This window comes from Chamaea fasciata, unplaced genomic scaffold (assembly GCF_029207755.1).
Source record: "Chamaea fasciata isolate MVZ Bird 193981 ecotype frontalis unplaced genomic scaffold, bChaFas1.0.hap1 SCAF_5, whole genome shotgun sequence".
Taxonomy (NCBI): Eukaryota; Metazoa; Chordata; class Aves; order Passeriformes; family Sylviidae; genus Chamaea; species Chamaea fasciata.
In genome coordinates, this window is record NW_027094090.1 from 6219796 (window position 1) to 6241804 (window position 22009).

At 42.0% G+C, this 22009-nt stretch overlaps 1 protein-coding gene across 1 annotated transcript in view; it reads left to right on the top strand.

The window, feature by feature from the left end:
- Positions 1-8583, top strand: part of CDC123 (cell division cycle 123) — a 32332-nt gene extending 23749 nt beyond the window's left edge. The window contains exons 11-13 of the mRNA XM_066182716.1: positions 4404-4532; positions 6323-6460; positions 7266-8583. Coding sequence (XP_066038813.1) covers positions 4404-4532; positions 6323-6460; positions 7266-7292 — 294 coding nt within the window. The 3' untranslated portion in view covers positions 7293-8583. The remainder of the gene's footprint in view (positions 1-4403; positions 4533-6322; positions 6461-7265) is intronic.
- The last annotated feature ends 13426 nt before the right edge of the window (positions 8584-22009 follow it).

A 22009-nucleotide genomic window follows, 5' to 3' on the forward strand; every position in this document is an offset into this window, starting at 1 on the left:
CATGGTCCAAATAGCTTTCAAACACACAAACAGGTTTTGGGCTTTTTCTTTTAAGACAGATATTTCCTTGGACTTTATTTCTTTTTCCCTGTGTGTGTTTTTTCACTGCAGCATTTGAACTCATCAAAATTATCCTTAATCTTTCTTCAGGTTATCCTTGTGGGATTGGAAGATGGTTCATATCTGGATGTCTAGGATAGGAAGTGATAATTGTCAAAAGAGGATATGAATGTGGTGTGCCCAGTTTGTGACAGAGAGAGGCCACTTTTTTTCTTTTCAAGCTGCTCCAGCTGTGGTTCTGAGAATTGGGCAGATCAGAGCCCTCACCATCCAGATAGTGATGGAGCTGGGGAGAAACATCCCACCTCAACTATTTGAAAGACATGTAGGTGTAGTGCTTAGAGGTGTGGTTTAGTGGTGAACACAGGTCCTGGGCTAAGGGTTGGACTTGATGATCTTAAAGGACTTTTCCAACCTAAGTAATTCTATGAAGGTGCCAATATCAGAGTTAGTAACCTTGGCTTCTCCTAGTGTAAGTGGAGAGAAATACTTGGTCAGATGAATTGAGCTTGAAGGGCTTGATCGGAGAAAGTCTTTATTAGAGTTGAGTGTATTGGGAATAAGTCCTGATTCTCATTTTGAATGTTGCTGAACTATTCTGTTATTGTGTAACAGTAAATCATGCCATAGTTAAGAAAACAGGAATGTGTCTCATGTGGAAAACAACAACTGTACCATTTCTCAGCCCAACTTTTAATGTAGGTACCTAAAACAAGGCTGTGGGCTAGAGCAGCTTTGCTGTGATGGAAATTACCTGGCCAGGTTCTGATCGACAGACGTGGGGATGCTGTCAGGGAAAATGAGGAGCAGCACTTGAGCATTGAACAAGATTCTGCCGTTGGGGGCTCTGCCTCATAGCTGAGGCATGAAGACAGATTATTTAAGTAAAAGGTTTCAGCCTGTGGGATCTCAAATGAGCAGTGTTTCTTCATCTGTCGAGATAAAATATATCTGTTTGTAGATTTCTCTCACTGCCTTCTACCCTCAGGTCTTGTAAACTGCCAGATAGCCCTTTGTGTGTCAGATGCTCCTCCTTTCACACGTACCATTGTGGTTTGCAACTGAGTTATTCATCGCTCCCTAGGCGTGAGTTACAGGCAGCAAAAGAATATTGTGAGCATGATTAATTTCCAGAGCCCGTGCTCCTCATCAGGCTGGTTGCACAGCAACCTCACCTACAGAAGGAGAGAAATGTTCACTGTCTGCTTGTTTTAAATCCTTTCAACTCTAAATATGCAGCTTGGAGAAGCAGGTGGTTGTTATGGTTGACAGCAGCCCCCTCCCCGTGCTCACTTTAATTGCTTTAGAGACTGTCTGGAGTTGGCTGCCACAGGTTCTGCTCGCTGGAGTTGGAGGTGGGAGTTCACAAAAGCCTGAGAGTCAGCTCTGCTGTTGCTCTTTGCTGTCTCCCAGGTGTGAGCAACAAACCAAGTTCAAGACAAGTCACTGTGGTAAGACAGAGCAATGCAGGGAGTGCCTCCAGACCACTGCTGGCTCACAGCTCTTGTTAAGGAGCAGAGCAGTTCTTGTGTCTGTGCCTTGTGAGCGTTGCCACTGTGCAAGGAGGTGCAGCTGGAGTTAGGGTGATGTGACAGTTAAGTTTGCATTTTACCTATCTTTAACTTCCTTTAAACAACAGGCTTTGTCATGGGCACTTCCTTTCAGCACCTTGCTGCTTAATGTCTTAGTAAAACAAAGCGTGAAACTGATGGTAAATCTATTCATTCCCTCTTTTAGAATGAGAAGAAAACACCATGTTGTACAAGTAGGGGCATTTTTCCCCTTCCACATATACACAACTTTTTTCTCCTGGCTTATGCATTTCTGTGCTCTTGTATGACAAAGGTTACTAATAGCAGGCAAAAGATAGCAGATAATTTGCCTTACTACTGCTTTTTAGATACACGATGCAAGTTACCTGAAACTGCATTTAAATCATGACATTGCATCTAAGACTTGAGAGAGAATTTAATCTTAAGAAAAGGCAGTTTGGTTACTGACCCAGGGTTATATACACTCCTTTTAATGAGCCCTGAAAAGAGATACTTAGTTTGTTTTGCCACTTCTTACCAATTTGCAGCTAGCAAAGCTCAGTGCAGATTTAAGACCATCTCAAGGGAACAGCTGTTGCTGTAGATGGTGCACTGCTGTCTGCAGAGGTGGAGAAACACTGCTGGGTGCTCACAAAAAACATGTTGCTTTCAGTAGTTTCTAAATCAATTTTCAGTTTTTTCCAAGGTACATTTATTCTCTAGAGAAATGATCTTAATGTTTCTGTGAAAAAGCTGAGCTGGATGTATTTGGGGTGAAGAGGAATTTCTGTGAAAGCCTTTTGTGAGGAAGTATCAGGTATAAATGTTTCTGATGCAAGGAAAGATTCTCTGAACTGCAGAATGAACCTTGCCAGCCATTGCTTCTGTCTGCCATTAAATTGGTTCATTAGCTTGTTTTTCTAGAGTGATAGAATGAATCTAAACCCACAGATTCCTCCTCGTGCTGCCTTGGAGCTAACAAGACACCCCCATTAGCAAAAGTAAAAGATTGACTATCATGAGAATTTGTCACAGCCTTTTAGGAGGACCAGAGATGGGAAAAGACAACAGAGCTTGCCCCATTGGCTCTCTGCTCTGATGGTGCCAATATTAGTGCAGAGGTGTTGCACTGAACCATGCAGATCTGGGCTTGCTCACCCTTCTAGAACAAATAAAAAACCACTCGGGTCTGTGTCCCCCAGTTTGTAGTTTCTTTTGTAGCTGTCTGGTTTCAGCACTGTTGTTTATGTGCTTTGGCTTATTCAAATGTGCTCTGTGAGAGGTGCACCCCGTGGACCTGCCCTGAGACAGACACCTGTGAAAGCCTGTGTGCAACCACATGCTCCCTGCTGGGCTGCTGGCCCAGCTCCAGTTTGCTGCTCATAACCACTGGTTTCATCTCTGCTGGGACTCCCCACACCTGCACCAGGAGCTCGCTGTGGATGGTAACAGAGCTACCAGAACATTTCTGCTCTGTATCTCACAGGTTTCCATCACTTGCAGTTCCGCAGTGTGTCAGTGCCTGTGGGACAGCTCCGGTGCTGTGGGTGGGAGAGGCAGTCTCCATGTTCCTCTCTGCCGACGCTTCCAAAGCATCTTTGTGTGTTAGAACCAGATGGCTGAAGGGAAAATAATTGAATGGATTTGCTGTTTGTATCAAGATAGGCAAGATCTTTTAAAGAAAGAAGATCCTTCAGAAATGAAGGAAAATAGGAGAAAGCAAAATGAATGTTTAGTAGCTACAGTCTATAGGCTTGTTTTCCAATTCCAGTTGATCTTTATAATAAACACAATAGAACTCTTCAGCCCTGCTTATGCTACTGCAACTTTTTCCTTCCCTGTTTGAGAGAATTGATTTCTTCCGGATGTAATACTGGTTTTGCAAATTTTTACTAACAGTTGTAGTCATATTTCCTTATAACTTATTACAATGTTTTGTTTTATTAGAATAGTTGAGACTTCCTTGGGCAAGAGAAGATGCCCCTGTGCTTGGGGTTGTATCTTGAAGTGACTCAAGGAACACAAACTATTTCTTCCTCCCCCACACGCCTGTTACTTCTAATATGTCTTGTTAGTCTCTGCTTTCATTTTTCAGTTGTAAAGCAGTTGTGCTGTTGTGCACACTACCTCAACAGTTTGGAACACAGATGTGTTAGTGATGAGGTAGAATCTAGTGTGGACTGCTAGTAATGGCTATATTAAAAATGCTTTTAAGTTATTCTTTATTTATCTATGTCTGTACAGCATCTTTGAGCTTTCATGAGCTCCACTAGCATTTTGCAGATCCTGCTCTCTGTTTTTAGGGCCCCTTCTAAGACCAGGAACAGCAGCTTTGTAAACTGCTGGATGGTACAGAGTTGCTGAGGTGGTTTTTCAGGGAAAGCAAAATCCCTGTTTAGGTGGTTTGGGGTTTTTTGTAGTTTTTGGTTGGGGCTCTCCCTTATTCCTTGTTCATTCTCTCCGGGGATCTTGGTGAATCATGGGAATTAGCCAGAATTTCTGTGGGCTCACCTGAAAGCACCTGGCACATTCAGTTTATTTGAGCTCTGTCTGATCTTCTGTTTAAAAATAAAAATCAAAGTAAATTAGTACATCATAGCTTGCTGTGATGTAAAACTCCGTAAGGTAAAGGATGTTAGAATGTTTTAACTGCTTAAAACCAGGTAGTTTCAATTTTGACATCTTTTTATCTAAAGACCAAGCATACCACAATAATCTAAGTATATGTGTATTTTGGTTGGATTTTTTTTTCTGTTTTGTTTTGTTTTAATTCTATGGTTTTGTTTTAATTCGCCTGTGGTTCCTTTGCAGGGTAAGATTTGGTTAATAGATTTTAACCCATTTGGTGAAGTAACAGACTCCCTGCTCTTTACATGGGAAGAACTCACCTCTGGAAAAAATTTGAAAGGAGACCAGAGTGAAGGGGAAGCAACAGAACAGGTGAGGGAGGTTGAATAATATCCAACAGGATTTATGGCCTTATTTTTTTCTTTCTTTTGCTGTTACAATCAAATTGTGATGTAAATCCCATTGAAGTAAATGAAACCCCTGTGAAATGTGAGCTCTGTGTAAGTAGAATCTACCTTAGTAGTTAACAAATATCACCTGCTAGTTTTAGGTGCCTGCAAGGGAATTTTTAGTTCAAACAGCACAAGCCCGTGTTGCAGTTTTGACCCCATTGCAAAGAAGATGCGTGGAAACTTGCTTTTACACAGTTCTGATGCATTCCTTTCAGTTTTTCTTCAAATTTATTACTTTTCTATACAATCATTTAAATTTCTGCGTGGTTCTTGATATGTCATGCAGTTCCTCATGTCTCCAGTTTTATGCTTGGGTGGAGACAAACAGAAGCTTAACTTCTGTCTCTTCCTCATCTGGAATACCCTTAGCAAAGCCTTGTCCTCTGGTTGAACTCCCAGGACTTGCAGAACAAGGCTTTTCCTTCCCTCTTCCAAGCAGCATTTCCTCTGTAAAAACAAGGAACTTCCCCTTAATGCAGGAAGGGAGGAATAGTCTTCATTTTTTGTATTCCAGCTTATTTTTCTCACTGCATCTTGAGACAGTGTCTTCACATCTTAACAAGTCCTTGGACAGCTGGATAGGAGATAGAAAGTGATGTGCTAATGGATCTTGGGAAACACTTTGATGTTTTCTGAGGAGAGTTGGCTGGCCAGTGTGGGCTTTTCTTTATTTCCTAGCTGTTGAACTGCATTGGAAGTCACTGAAATGGCAAACTTCGTTGAGCTGATTTTAACATCTGAGAGTTTCTTTAGTCCTGTGGCTCTTTCCATAACACATTGACAAGGAAACCCCATACCAGGCTGTCATTCAGGCCTTTGCCTCTGTCTCACTGTGGGACTGTTGCTGTAAAAAAACCCCATTCCATAAAAGCCCTCCTGCAAAAAGCTGTCTTCTTTGTTAAATCACATTCCCAATTCTACAGCTGTCTGTGGGACACGCGAATTTTCATTTCGGATTTCTTTTTCTCATTGCCAGATGCTTTACACTGTTTTCTGTAGTGCAATCCTGGATGAAAAGTAGAATAACTTGTCTTCATGTTTCATCTTACATCCAGTCACAGAATCTGGTGCAAAGTTGCTGATCTCTTGTAAAATGAAACTGTTTATTGCTGTACAGCTGGCAAGTGCATGGCATGTCAATGGGTTGAACTGAAAATTATATCATTCCTCAAAACCTGTTGCTGCAATCGAGCATTCAGAGATATTTTTGGCCCTTTTATAGAGGTGTTTTTTTTCCTTCAGTAAGTAAATTGCTTGAAAAGCTTAAATTATAATTTCAGTAAGGGTATAGTTGAAAATGTATTTACACAAGGAAACAGTGAAGAGAAGTTTAGGGATTCTATCAAAAAGATTTTCTTTATCCAGATATGTATCTAGATACTATTGCCCAAAGTTCCTTATAGCTGCATTATTACAGCACTGTCACAAGCATGAATTTATTAAATACATTAATAACTGATGCACTGTGAAAACTTTAAAGTGAGGTAATGAAAGCCATTATTTGACTGTTTAACATGTTTGACATTTTAAATTGCTCCTAAGTGGGCAGAGGTTTTGTAAGAAAGATATAATTTTTAGAAAGCGCGAGTTTAGTTGAGGGAGTGCCAAATAAACTCACTGGCAACGTGACTCAGTCTCATGGAGGAGTCCCAGAAACATTTCTGGCTTTATTCATGTCCACTGTTCTTATCTCTGGTGTCTCTTCCAAAGGATTATCCAGTGTTCCGTTGTACAAACAGCAAAGTCACCGTCCAGCCCAGTCCCTACCTGAGCTACCGACTGCCCAAGGACTTTGTGGACCTTTCCACTGGAGAAGACGTTCACAAATTGATTGATTTTCTTAAACTGGTAAGAAGTAGCAGAAATAAAAAATCTCTGACCTTCCACCTTTGTCAAATGGGAACACCAAAGTCCCTGGATCTCTGCTTTTGTTACTGACAAAGAGCACATAATTACAGAAAAAGCAATGTATGAAGCCATCACACAATGTATTGTTGGGGTAATTGTTTCTGAGTGATGAAGAGCAAGCTTTTTATGGCTTTCACTTGGCTTAAATACATTTATTTTTATGGGAAGCAAGGAATGTAGTTTGACACATCTTACTGTAGGACTGAGCTGTTTCCTTTCTTACTGAGATGTAAGTATGAATGAAAATGTGCTCTTTGAATGCCTGGAGCTAATGCTTTTTAACTTCTAATGTTTTTAACCTTTTTCTTTAAAAGTTACAAGACAAATATATTAGGAAAAACCATGAAAGAGTTGTTCCTTTTTCAGTCCGCTTTCTTTGTTCTTTTAATGCACAGTGACATGAAAACATGACGTCTTTGTAAGGTAGGGAAGGGAGGTTACCTGCATCTGGATCACTGACTCTTGCCACCACCATGTTTTCTGGTTCTTGTATATTCCTTCAGTTAATGGACAAGGCAAATCTTGTTCTTTACTGGAAATAAAATCCTGTCGTTTGGGATGAGAGAGGGTTGATATTGCTCTGTTCTATTTGCTGGAAGTGTTATCTCTTACTGTTCCAAAAAATGACTTAGAAATGCAGTCACTGTCTAATCCATTGTATCTGGAACACTTGTCATGATTTATTAGTGCTCTTATTTCAGATAACTGTGTCCTAAAACTCTGAACTCTCCTGTTCTGTTGACAGAAAAGAAATCAGCAAGATGATGACTGAGGTACCCAGAAGCATTACATTGAATTACAAGCAAGAAATGTGGCATAAGCTGTATTTAGCATAACTATTAAACTATTGATTTAAAGAAAACCTGCTTTTTATAGTCAATGAAAGAACTGAAGAGCTGTTCATCCTCTGTGTCTGTTGGTTTATACAAAAGTGTAGGGAAGCTTTTTCAGGGAAACACGAAAGGTCAGGGTGAGTTCTCACAGGATTCCAGGTGCAAAGAGGCAACAGCCTGAGTGCAGCTGAACAACTGCTTTCCATTTTTCATAATGTGAAGATTGATGCCACTGAGCTATTCCTTGGGACTCCCCAGCGTAAATATGGCAATACATAATGCTTGTGCAGTAAAAACATGGAGCATTCTCTGAATTTGGGCACAGTCTTGCTTAATATGTAGTCACAAATATGTAGTCATATGTACACAAAAAGGAATGTACATTTTTATCTGTAGTAACCTTCTAAAATTGTAAATTGATTTTGTTTTGGGGGCACTTCTCATCCTTTATGTAAAAAAAAAATAAAAAAATGGAGAAGGAATTTTTCCTTTGTTTAAGGACTAATATTTCATAGAACAGCTATAGCTATAGTAGACTACTTAAGGTTTGAAAATTTTGCATATTGGGAATTTGAAATTCTGAATGCATTTAAAGTAAAGTAATATTTTCACAGTCGCTAAAGCAACAAAATTGATTTAACTTCACCAAATTTAATTTCATTTTCATAGTAAAGCTTTCTTGAAACCTGTTTTTTAACATGATTACATACTAGACATCATCTGTGATTTTAATATACATAATTAGCATCAACCTATAATTTTATACGCAGACTCAGTCTTGTTTTTTTTTATGTCACATCTCTGAGTTCCTTATGAAAGCAATTATTCTTTAAGCTCTTAAAATTTTGTATTCATTTGGTACTTCATGTTTTTTGTATAAAGGGAAGCTTGGCTAAATCTGGGGAAACAGAAGCTCTTGTTACCAATTGCTGTTGTTTGGGAGGTGGGGGAGGACAGTTTTAGGTGAATCACCAGCTGACTTTTGGATATAGGTGTTTGTATGGCATCAGAAATTTATTAACAGTGTGCAGAGTTCCCACTGAAACAAAAGGACATTTGAAGGAGCTCATAACCCCTGGAAATTGGTTCCTATTTCAAACCAGTTATGTGGTACCCTGTGTGTGTGTATATAAAGGTGTTTGTGTTTCTTTGCCTTGCTTTTGCGGTCAGATTGGAATGGTGCTTGGTTACAATCTGTTCTTGGCTGTTAAATCTGAGCTAAGTTGTTAAGTTATTACTTACTGTCTTTATTTAGCTTCACTTTTGAATGAAAACTTACTCGAGTTAAAGATTATGCAGATTAAGAATCACACATTGATGAAACATCATAGATGAAAGCTCCTGGAGTCAGAACAGGTTTGCCCGGCATTTGAAGCATTGAAACCTGCTTCTCAACAGCTTTTTGTATTCAAAATTGATGATCATTAACTCAGGGCTGGGCAGGGCTAATCCTGCCATACTGCAGGATTTTTGGATGAGTGTTTCTCACGCTCATCAGAGGTATAATTTGAGTAGAAATGTCTCTAAATGGGGTAGGAACCTCAAAGTGCAAAAAATTAACAAAACTTCCCTCTTTGTTTTAAAGTTTCTAGCCATAACTTAAAGTGTTGTGATGATGTAACCACACTTCCTTTACACAGATGATGCCCTGGAACTTCCAATACATTCATAAATTCTTCTAAACTACAGAGTATTGTCTTTAAAAACACAAAGTCTTAGTTTAAAGCTGGAAGATAGTTTCTCACCTTTTCCATGTGGGCTCCACAAATTAATTTACCACTTTCTCAGCTGTCTTCGCTGAATGTTCACATATTTGGTGATGGGACCGGTTTGCTGGGACCCTGTACACTCTGGGATGTCCATTTAGGTGGGTAGGCTGGAGTTTTTCTCTTGTGTGTAATGCTGACAGATGCCCAGTCTGAATTCACAGGCTGCTCAGCCAGGCTATCCAACACTGATAATGAACTGCAGGTTAGAGTTGCAGGAACTTGTCCTGCTTCCTTTGGGCTTAGTTGTAGCGAAGAACCGTAAAAGGTAGCAGAGCAAAAATACTGGTCACAAGTTCAGAACTGGTGCAGAAACAATCCCCAATATAAAAATATGATCTACAGGATCAGGTCCCCCAAAATACCATATCCATACAGTTTAAATACATGTAGATGTACTTTGCTTTTTTCCCCCAACTTCAGGTAACCAGTAAGTGAATTTTATTTGGCTGTTAAATTAATGATTCCTCTTTTGAAAGAATTTTCACTCTATATGCCTTTTTGATCTCCTAGGATAATTAACAAATGTATTCCCTTTGGGGAGCTGAGGGAGCTAATGTTGATAGATTAAAAATGCTTCAGATCAATTTTACACTGAATAGTACATGACGCTTTTCTGTTTCATCATAAAAGCAGCTTCTGCCTCTAGCCATCATATATAGAAATTTGAAAATACAAATTTCCAGTTGTTCAGGTGCTTGTTCATGGGATTAAATTATATCATCACCATTTGCTGAGTAAGGGCCAACTGTATACTATATATTCTTAATTATATGCTTAAAACAGTGTAAAGATATTTGCAGTCTCATCTAGATGACAAACAGAAGTTTTAGGGGGAGGTAACATGCAGTCATTTTATACAGATCTGTGCCTGCCAAAGCCTGCAGAAGTCTGGCTGTGTCTGATGGCTCCAGCAGTGAGATTCATTTCTTGGGCTGCAGCTCTGCCAGGAGTGCCAAGGAAAAGTCCTCATTGTTTCACAGCCAATATTTGTGATATTTAATCTCCCAGATGGATAGTGGGGATCGGGATTCCTGTAACCCCATAAGTAGCAGTTGTTCGCATGTCCTGGCTTAGTTCAGGATTTGGAGTAACACTCCTGTCCTTCTGGGCTTCAGACTTCAGTCCATGCTGTTTGTTCTGTTTTGACTCTTCTTTCTCTGGTGTTGTCCAGGTCTTTCCTCACCCCTCAGCCTTTTATTTGGATAAATATTAAGATCAGAATTGGTAGCAGCAGGAGCATGGGTAGTACTGATCTGAATTTTAAAACCTCTCTCTATCCACTTTTCCCTTCCTCTTACAAAGACATGTTTTTGAGTGGTGCTCTATACTACCTAAACCCCCCCCTAAACTCCAAAAGCAGGGGAGTAGTATCCAGGTCTGAGTCTCAGCAAAATCAGTAGCAGTTGTTGGATGCTGATCACAGATTGTAAATATCCACATAACTGCATCTGACACCTTTAGCTAGGAATCTCATCTATCTCGTTACATGCTCACCTGTTGCTCATTTCCAGCATGCAGAGAAAAGGTGCCCTGTGAGATGCAGTTTTGGTGCTCATTTGAGCAACAGAGACCCTTAGACACTTCTGCTTTCAGGTGAGCATTGCCAGCTGAAAGGACCCCAAAACACATCAGTGACAGTGTGGAGATGAGTCATAGCATGGCACAAACCTGTGTAAAAATCCTGTATCTTAGTGCATGGCTGAGTTCAGCTTTTACAAACTGTTCCAAATTTGAAGTGTCAAATAGCCAGAGAGCAGCACAGGGTGTTTGTTGGTGAGCATAAATAGGCAAATCAGTTTGGCTACTGGTGATTGATTTCAACCTTAGAGGCCAAAAGTATCAAATCTGGTTGTATTTGGACACATGTTACATTTTGAACATTAGTTCAAGAAATAATGAATTAAAATACATCTTTTTGGCCAAGAGAAGACAAACCTCAAGTGTAACACATAAATAGACCATGGTGCTTTTGATTCATTAAGGACACTTTGTAACAACACTGGTATTTAGAGGCTTAATGCATCTCCCTTAGTAAAAGTTTGTCTGGATGTTGAATTAGCAGTGTCTTCTATTTGAATTTGATGACCTCTGTAAAGAGAAAATCTCCCATTTGTGGTCACGCTGACATTATATAGAGCTAAAATAAGACTTGTTGCCATAACTGCTATGGTTTGTGTAATCATGAAGCTTTCTCAAAGATACAGGGCACTTAAGCAGTTTTGTGTGATTACAGGATTTTGTAGTAATAATGACATTGGCACTGCATTAAGTCTGGTTTGGGGTTTTTTGGTTCTTTCTTTTGGGGAGGGTAGACTGGGGGAGGGAGGTATCCTGCTACATTTCTTCATGCAAACTATTGCAGCAGTGGGTGTCCTACCTGGGTATCAATAGTGTTTTGACTGCTCTGATGTCCTCCTAACAGTTGGCCAGGCTTCTGCCAAGGGTGTTCTTTACCAGCTTGTAGGGAAGGGTTGGTTGGCTGTTTGGTCATAAACACTGACTGCTCAGGACCTTTCTTCGGGGCAGGCTGCTAATTACAGCTGAACTTCCAGGAGAGATTTGTGGCTCCTAAACAGCATTTCTGTTCAAAAGAGAAAGAATAATCAATGGTTGTTGCTGGTCTTTAGGGCTCAGATCCAGATGAAGGGGCTTGAAATTTTGGGTTCTGTCTTGGCTTCTGCTGTGAAACTATCCTGACAGACTGTAGCACTTCATTGATGTAAATGAATTATTCATGGGAGCTGGGACTGTAATATCCAGGAGAGAGAGTGAACATGTGAAGCTAAAACGTCTGTACACCAGTGTGAGGAATACACAGGAGGAGCTCAGCGTCAGGATGTGTCAGAAATGATTGATGTGCATTTCAGTGACTTTGGGAGATAAACGGCAGCACTGGATCCCAGATTGTCGCTCAGGAAAGGCTGGAGGCACCATGCTGAACACCTACAGTGTATTTCCAAAGCTTGGAAATCACAGAATGGTTTGGGTTGGAAAGGACTGGTAAATGTCTTCTAGTCCTCAAACACTTCCAGGAATGGGGCAACTTCTCTGGGCACCCTGTTCCTGTGTCTCACCAACTTTATAATGAAAAATTTCTTCCTTAATGTCAGTCTAAAGCGATCCTCTCTCAGTTTAAAGCTGCTGCCCTTTGTTCTGTCACTACAGCCGCTGGTAAAAGTCTGTTTCCTATAAGCCCCTTTTAAGTACTGAAAGGCTGCAATATGGTCTACCCAGAGCTTCTCCCAGCTTTCCCCACTTCCTTCAACCTTTCCTCAAAGGATAGGTGTTCCAGCCATGGGATCATTTTTGTGGCCTTCCTCTGGATTTGCTCCAACAGGTCTGGTTTTTTCCTGTATTGGGGACTCCAGAACTGGATGCAGCACTGCGGGTGGGGTCTCACCAGAGCAGAGCAGAGGGACAGAACCCCCTGCCTTGACCTGCTGCCCACAGTGCTGGGGATGCAGCCCAGGACACATTTGGCTTTCTGGGCTGGAAGTGCATATGGCCAGCTTGTGCTCAATTTTTCATCCGCTTGTATTTCCAAACAATACTTTAGAATCTGTTACCTAACATGGGAAGACTTGAAAAGACAGAGAGTTAATGGAATTTTTTCCAGAGGACAGTTTGTATTTCAGAAGGTACAGGGTATTGTTATTCTAGAATTAACTGTTCTGGGTTGCAGTCAGGCTTATTTGAAGCTTAAAACTTTAAAAGTCAGAAGTAATTCAGGTGGAAGTGGCTGTGGAGTTGGCATTTGGTGCTCTGGAGAAAGCAGGGAGATGAGAGAAGCAGAATAAGGACCTCAAAAGGCAGTTTTGGTAAGTGTGGGTGTCGATGCCTGGATCCATTTGGGAGAAGTGGGTGGGATAACTGAGGAGAGGTGCTTTTTTAATGGCCCGTCAGCAGTGTCCTAATGTGAAGGGAAAATGGCACAGCAGGGGCTTATAAGGATCAATCAAAATGAAAACTGCAGAAATCTGAAGGAAAGGCACATGATTAAGTGTGAAAAAATGAGTGGATGGAGAAAAAATGACAGATGATTCAGAGAAAACTGATGCTGTTAATGTTTTCTTTGCCTCACTATGCTCTTTTTCCTTTTTCAAGGGAAAGAAGAAATGAAGCAAATTAACACAATTTAGCAGAAAAATTGCACTTGGAATAGCTATTGGTTTGAAGCCAGAGAGGGCTTTGTGAGACCACCATACATTTTATTTCAGTGTCTGTATTTTTCCATAGCTTCATTAATGGCTGGAGCAATGAAATAAATAGCCTGTATAAAAATCCATGGTTGGCAGTGACTTGAGAATACACTCAGGCACTTTGGAGGTTTGTATCAGAATTTGAAATGGCCATAATACACAGGGAAAATGGCCTGAAATAAGGAGAAGGAATTTGATAAAGGAGAGTGCAAAAAGCTGTAGTTAGGAAGAGAAATCGACATTTGAGTATAAATGGGTGAGAGCTGGCAGAGCAGCAGTGCAGTGGGAGTGGATAAGTTACAGTAGAGACCATTAAATGCAAGGTGATAATAAGCTGTTGGGGGAGGATAAAGGCAGGTGTCATTCTGGGCTAGCAGGAGAGAGGGATGGAAAAAATGAGGTTATTTTGTTTGATGAGAGGATGGTGTAGTGAGATGTGTCACTTTGGGCACAATGTTTCAAGAAGTACATTGGTCATTGGAGAGCAGCCAGGATTGAATGAAGAATCACAGAATAATTCAAGTTAGAAGGGATTCATAAGGATCATTGAGTTTGGCTCCCTGTGCCTCAGAGGACTCCCTAAAGCTAAACTGTCTGACTGAGATCATCGTGCGGACCCTCCTTGAATGCTGTCAGGCTTGGTGCTGTGAGCATTTCCCCAGGGAGCCTCTTCCAGTGCCCGACCACCTGCTCAGTGAAGAACCGTTTTTCTCAGAGTTCACACTGGACAGAATCCCCAATGCAGCTTCTTCCCATCACCTCATGTCCTGTTGCTGGTCACCAGAGAGGGGGGACCAGCGCCTCCACCTTCTCCCATGAGAGAGGTACAGACCGTGAAGTCTCTCCTTACTCTCCTCCAAGCTGAACAAACCAAGTCTTGCCCTTCAGACCTTTCGCCATCTTGGTCACCCTCCTCTGGACACACTTGAATAATTTGATAGTCCTTCTTACATTGTGGTGCCCAAAACTGCCCCCAGGACTTGAAGTGAGGCTGCCCCAGTTCAGAGCAGAGCAGAGTGAAGGACAATCTGCTTCCTTACCTGTCTGGTGATGCTGTGCCCAAAGTATCCCAGGACATGGTTGGCCCTCCTGGCTGCCAGAACACATTGTTGACTCATATTTCACTTTCCATAGTTCTGTAGATTCATAAGATCCCCCTGAGCCTTCTCTTCTGTACATGGATTACTCCCAGCCCTCTCTGCCTTTCCTCACAGGAGAGACGCTCTAGTGCCAGATTTCTCCAAGGAGCACTCTAGAAATGGTGGACAACTTTGAACTCAAGTTGCTTAGAAAAAACTACTGTAATCATGAAACATGTTTTTCTAACTGCACTGGATGCCAGGTTCTAATCCCAGAAGGAACAGCTTGCCCTGTGATACCATCTTTGAAGGCCTGTGCAGGGTAGAAGGGACCCTTCTCGAGCTGTGTTTTCCATATTATTGCCTGCTGCTTCTGTAACAGCAAGATGCCCCTTGTGTCCTGGTTTTGTGTACTAAAAGCTGCCTCCAGTCCCTGCTGTTCCTCAAATTCATGTTTCTTCCCATCCAGGGCTGCTTGGGCACTTCAATGAGAGTTTTGGCTAATTATTGCCTGCTGCTTTTTCAGCACGCACTTGGCCACTTGTACCCTGGGTCCAGGGTCAGGAAGGACTTTCTTCTCTGGGAGAATTTTGCTCATGGAATAACTCATTGTTATCACAAGAAAATGTGATTCATTAGAAAAGGCAAAATCGGACTTCTTCAGTGTGGGAAAAGGGACTGAGCTCTGTGTTGTTGCTAAAAGAAATCAGCCAATACATAGCAAAGATGAGCAGTGAGAGCCCTCAGTGGAGAAAATAATCCCAGTCCTAATGCAAGCTACAAAGACATCTTGGGGAATCTGCAGGAATAATGCTGATTATGCTCAGTCTTACTTGAGACCCTTCCTGATCCTATTCCCTCACTTTCCATGTGGTGGGAAAATTTCTGCTTTATCCAGCGAGACAACCCTCCCCAAACTTCAGTTCTCACCTAGGGATGCCACATGCCCTTTCAAAGAGGAATCCATGCTTGATTTCACTGACTCCAGGTGGAAGCCCTGGTGCTTTCCTATCTCTTTTGGGGATGTGCTAGTTCAGCCCTTCTCAGTGCACAGGGCTGGGAAGGGAAGTTCAGCTCCAGCACTGGAGTTGGATTTGGGTTTTCTCCCTTTTCCAGGAGGCGATGATCCACAGCAAGAAGTCATCCAGAGTCCAGGAATAGCAGCTTGTCTCTCATAGAAACCATTTGATTGGCATCACTGAGCTCCCAAAAGACCCGGTGGGCTCGGTGACAGATTCTGATCGTCTGGAGACAGGTTTTTCTCTCTCATCTCACGGCAAGGGGAAGAAAGCTCATCTGGTATCCTTTGTACTTGCATACACCTGGGAAAGGGATAGCAGATCTTTTGAAAAGGAGATGCGGGATGGGATCATGCATGTAGAGGGAGGAAGTGTCGTACTCAAAGGCCCCTGTTTCAAAATGTTTGCCCTTTGGGATTTGGTGTTCTTTGGAGTGTGAATACCCCCAGAAAGGAACAACAACAAAGAAAAAGTATGATGGAATCATACATCATGGATCTCCATTTTAAACTTAAATCGATCAAGAGCTTTCTTAAACATATTAAATATCATAAAAGCAGAAGCTTGATGGCGAGATGGGCATCAGATGGGCAGGGGTAAGATGCTCTGAAAGCCCCTTCCTGAAGGAAAAGCTGCAGTGGTGGTTTCTGTAGCAGTGAGTAATGAATCCATGAGAAATGTGTGGGAATCCATGAGAAATATGTGCAAATCCATTGCAAGTGCCCTGAGGGCAGGAACACCTTCAGCACAAATTTCTTTTATGAGTCACTATAGAAATAAACCCCCAAACCCAAGTCTGCACAGGCCCTGCCTACATTCTGCCACCTTGCAGGTAAACTGCAAATGAGTTTGAGTCAGAAACATTAAACTGTCAAAGAACTTCGACATTGGACACTTTTAACTTGCTTTGGATGACCCTTTTTCATGGAGAAGACTTGGAAATAAGTGCTAATTAATAAGTGCTAATTGCTGCTTTTTCACCAGTCAGGCCTGTATAGCCCCAAGCAGTGATTGATGATGCCTCCTTCCAGTGCCTGTGATTTATTTACCGGCTAAGCAGTTAAAGAAGCATCAAGGATTTCTTAATAAAATATTCGACATCTTAAATACCTTGGCAATCAGTAACAACCAGTTTTTTACATCTGGCTCCTCAGATCACACTCAGCGTTTCTCCTGGTGTTTTAGGAAAAAGGGTTTTTCATAAAACTTTTTCCTAAAATAGGATTTTTTCATAAATCCATGAACATCTGAGACCCCCACTGTACACAGCCTCTGCCATGTGCATTCGAGGAGGAAATTGGAGCACTGCCCAAGGATGGAGTTTGCTCCACACTGGGGTCTAAGGTGGAAACAGAAACTGGTATGTAATATTTGGGCATTTGGTTCCCATTTTTCTTATTCAGCCTGAGATCCTTTCAGGTAAGGAATCAGTTACTGCAGTTGTTGTTAATTTCCTAAGCAAAAGATTATCTGCTTCTCTTTAATATGGACACATAATCTTCAATTATGTTGTTTTAATACATATAGCAAGATAATTCTCCTTAATTATTACCTTGAGCACATGGCTGCAAATGCTGTTCACATATATTTTTTTCATTAGGAAATCTGTGTTAGTCCTAAATACTGACGTGTTTTTCATTACTGAGGGTGCTAATAAGTTATTCAGCCTACGGCTTTCATGCGTCAGGAGATCAGGGCTGTATTGACTTCATGGTTGCAAAGCCCACTTTAAATTTAATATAAGAGAAAAACAGGACTCAGCCCTGAAATAAATTAACCTGACTTGTTCTAGACACCTGCAAGTGCCATGTCTAACCATCAGTCTGGTGTCTGACATTTATAGCTGGGGAAGCAGGTTTCTGTTTGGAATGGCATTACCCAGCCACTGGGAACCTCTGGAGCCAGGGAACACCTTCGTGTGCTGCTGCTGCTGAGGCATCTTCTCCTGAGGCTTCCTCAGCAAGGACTTCTGACTGCAGAAGGTCCTCCCTGGGCAGGAGGTTCTCCCTTGTGCTCTGTGCTCACTGCAGGGGTCTCTCTCAGCAACAGGAGCTCCTCAAGTGGTTTTCTCCCACCCATTTCCAGGCTGGAAGGAACCTGGGGAAAGAGGAGGCACTGTGGCAGGATGAGTGTGTTACAGAGATTCAGGACAGAAGAGGCTGCTGTAGAACAAGGAAAAAAGTGACTTTCAGCCCTTCTCAATCACAGAAGCTTTTCCAGCAGAAGTGCAGTAGTTCAGATGAGAAATTGGTGCTGCTTGCCTTGGTCACCCCTTACAGGCACCTAAGATTGCATTCATGACCTCCAGGGACTCCATGGTGATGGGCTGAAAAACACAGCTGAAAGCAGGGAAAAGGAAGTCTTCCCTAATGGGATATTCCTTTGTAGCTTGCTTTTATCTCCTGTGGTATCCCTTTATGGGAGTCAAGACTTGCAGCAAGCACCTTGCACCCAGAGAACCCCAAATAGTGCAGGGAGAAGATCTTCACAGGCAAGAACTGCAGGGCTGAGTATCCCTGTAGCAAAGGGACCAGAAGGAGCCAAAACAGAGGCTGAAACAAATAAGCTCAGTAAATTGTTCTGCAAATAGTAGGAAAATAAATTCTGGTTTTCAAATTTTGCATCCTCTGTACTTACACAGAGTCCCTTGCATTAAGCTTATCCTCAGAGTTCTCTCTGTGTCCCTCAGCCATGGGCAAAGCACAGCATCCTGTGGGGAATTTTCAGCTGTCTGGGCTCTCCAGCTCCTGGTCTCTCTGGTCAGCTAGAGGGACAAGCAGAACAGATTCCTGCTGCCCTTACACTGCTGCTCATTACGGGAGGCACTGATCTCACACTCTCCTTTTCCTCTACCCAACCACTGTTTTTCACAAAATGTGCAGCTATTTGATGTATTTGATTTTTAGCTGTCAAAATTGATAGAAATGGGCCACTTGTGGGCACAGATGGAGACAGAGCAGTCACAAAAGCCCTTGAGGTTAAAATGTGGGGTGTGTTTTGTATCTCAACATCTGGACACACCTTTCTCCCATCCCTGTCTCCCACTGGAGCTGCATCCATCATTCTGCCCCCAGTCCTGTGTGCACAGAGCTGGTGCTCAGCCCATAACATTTCACCACGTTTTCCATGAGCCTCCAACAGCTTGTTAAATAGGATAATCGTGGCTGCATACTTCCTACAAATGCTTCCATTCATAGATCCAGCACTTGCTTCTCCTAATTAAAGGCAATTCTCCCAGTTTGGATACGTTTTGCCATCAATAAAGTGAAAGACATCGTTAAATTAAGTAAGAAACCCAAAATACTATGAAGATGAGATAATATCCTACCTGCTATCTTCAGAATGTTTGGTTTCCACATGAATTAAAGTACAATTTATGACATTTAGATCCTAGCCTATACATTTTTCTTCCTGTTTTATGATTTTTTTTACAATAGCATTCAGCTCTCGCTCTCTCTCTCTCTCTCTCTCGCTCTCTCTCTCTATATATATATATATACATACATATATATATATATATATACACACACACACACACACATATATATATGTACCATAAGACCATCTTTTGGCAAAAATAAATATAGTGAATTTTGGGAAAATTAGGACAATAATTTAGTACTTCAGTAACTAAAGGCTGAACTTTGTGAAATGTCACATTTCAGTAAATTCCCGTAGTTTGAAATTCAGATGATGTTTATTAGGACTAAGAGGGATTGTAGAGGAGAAATAAAAATAAGGGACAGAGAGTTGCTAGAATGGAATGTAGGGTAAAAATGAAGAGTGGAACTAGAGAGAGATTGTTAACTCAGTCCAAGTGATATTTGTGTGTAGTTTGACCTTGCTGAAAATTTTTATTGAACTCGATCCTGTCATAGACAATGACACCATGCATTTTGCAGTGGTGAATTTCTAATTACTGAGCTGAGCTTTTCCAACGGCAAGATTTCTTGCAAGTTGGATACAAACCTAATTAGTCCAGGTTTGGTGTTCTGACATCAAAAAAAAAATTAAAAAGGAAGCATAAAATATGCGTTATTGCCAATATTCTTGCAGTTATGTATCTCCAGGGTGGTGTAAGGTGGCTCTTTGTTCCAGCTTGCATGTTTTAGCTGTGCCTGGGGTGTGTGGGAGGAGATGGTTTATGAATGTGTGCATGGCTTTGTGCACAGTTATGCAAGAGCTTGTTTCTTAAATAGAGGAATCCCGGGAAACACAGAGAGAGCACAGCCCACCCACCCTGGGAAACCAAAACCCCCTGCAGAAACCTCACACCTTCTCCAGGATTCATTCCCAAGGGGGAATGAGGAGAAGGGAGCAGATTTACATGGTACTGTGCTAAGTGATGTAAATGAATGCTGCAATAATCCAATTTATTTCCACAGCTGGAGGTGCTGTCCATGAGATGGCATCATCCAGTCCAAAGACTCTGGGAACTGACCTGTCCTTGAGGTTGAGGGTGAACATCCTACAAAGGTGATTTAAAAAAAAAAGGCAGGAAAAGCAAGAAAGCAAAGCATATTTTCAGTCTAAAGTGATTGATTTGCTCCTCTGTGCTTGATCAGGCAAATGAGGTGTGTGTGGAGCCAACTTCTGCTCTGGAGAGTGGTGAGAGAGGAAACAGAGGGAGCCAGAAATCCCAATGCTCAGAAATCCCAATGCTCAGGGTACAGTAATAAAGGCCAGCTAAGCAATGGCTACATCCCAGAAGTTGGTACTGTGCTGGAAGAGGCTGCCAAAGCAAATTTGCTGAGGGAATGTGTTTTGGAACACTTTTTGCAGCCCTCAACAGCAGTGTCAGAGCTTCTGGCTTAGACTGGCAGGGGCTGGCCACAGGTACAGGGTTTTTGGGAGCACATCAGTGTCTTGGGCTGAGCTTGTGATGCTTGCCCTGGCATCTTGGACATCTCACTCCCAGGTTTGTCACTCCCAGAGTCAGGTGTGAGCCCCCCAGTTTGGGGTGTTGCAGTGTGGCTGCTCACCTCAGAGCAAGGCCAACCGCACCATTCTGGAGTAAAGCTTCACCCTTGTCACTGCTGCTTCCTTGTGGCTTCTCCTGCAGCATCGAGCCTGTTTGCAAAGGTCTCAGGTGTGTTAGACCAGATTTCACCTCTACCATTCCTGTCACAGCTCCTGGAGCCTGTTTGGGAGCCAATAACTTAGCAGTTTAATATTAGCCAATAACTTAACAATTCCCAAAATCTAACTGGGAGAAGCAGATATTCCCTTCTGGCTGTTTCTAACTCTGAAACCTCTGCAAGTTGTAACAATTTCCTCTTTGGCTTTTTCATGCTCTGAGGGCGTGCACCTCTATGCCTTCCTTCCCCTTTCCCATCCTTCCACAGAACTGTTTCTGTCCTACGAACTGAGCTTTATTAAATTGCATTCACAGCTCATTAGGGCCTGCCAGTTCATCCAAGGGAGCACAAAAGCCAATATTTCTTGTGAAACACTATTAAAGCTGGAATGGTGAAGGAGAAGGACACCCACAGACTTGCTCACAGGCCTTGTGCTGGGCTGCAGCACAGAAGCCTGTCTGAATCCAAAAGACTTCCTCATTTAGCACAGCCTTGCACCAGCAAATGTGTAGGGCTGGGTCCTGTGGGGCTGGCAGCACATCCCCACCTTGGGGAGAAATCTCAGCACAGCTCTCACAGCAGAAAGGCCCCATGAACAGGCTGTCAAAATGGAGATTTCAGGTTTAGTCCACAAACTTGGTCTCAGATTTTATAGGAGTATGAAAGCTTTCAGATGGGTGTGTTTTTTCTGTCTTTCTCATATGAATTAATATAAATATAATGATGTTGCACCATTGCACCAGCTGTACTGCTTTTCTCTCTGAAGAAGGACTAAATCATTAAAACAGCCACAGGTTTTAGATATCCAGAACCAAATGATGTTTTAATAAATGCTCTTGGTTGTGTAATTTCTAATACAACAGCTATTCTCCAGCAGTCCTGTTGGAGTCTGCAGTCTGCATCAGCTACAGCCCTTGAGTTACTAAAGCATCACCATTCCTTAGATATGTTCTAAAACATTGGGAAAACTTGATGGGGTCTATAAAGAAATATTGACCCTTGTTGAGCAAAACCCCAGCACAGTTTCCTGGGGTTGTAGGCATGAAAATTCCAGAGTTCTGGATATATGGCAGCAGCAGCAGGACTTTTCCTGTGGTGTGAATTAATGAGTGCATGGGCAACACTTGCAGCCCTGCCTTCCTTGTGGAGCAGATCAGGGGGGATGTCATTTCATTGTCCCTGCTGTGAGAGCTGGGCACTCAGGATAAAGGCAAAAAAAAACCCAACCCAAAAACCAAAAAATTTGGACTTCTCAGTCAAGAGTGTAGGAAATGAGTCATTAATTCACATTTTCAATTGTGCAGAGAAAGAGGACAAAACAATGTTTTCTTATGGTTAGAAGGATAAACTGTTATTTTATGCATTAAGAATGAGCCACCAACAGGGCTTTCTCCCCAAACAAGAATAGTTGCCTTTCAGACACAAAAGTGGAAAGAAATGTTCTTCTTAGTACATATCTGCTCTCATTCAAAAAACCCCTAAAGAACCATGTTCTCTGCTGATAGAAATCAG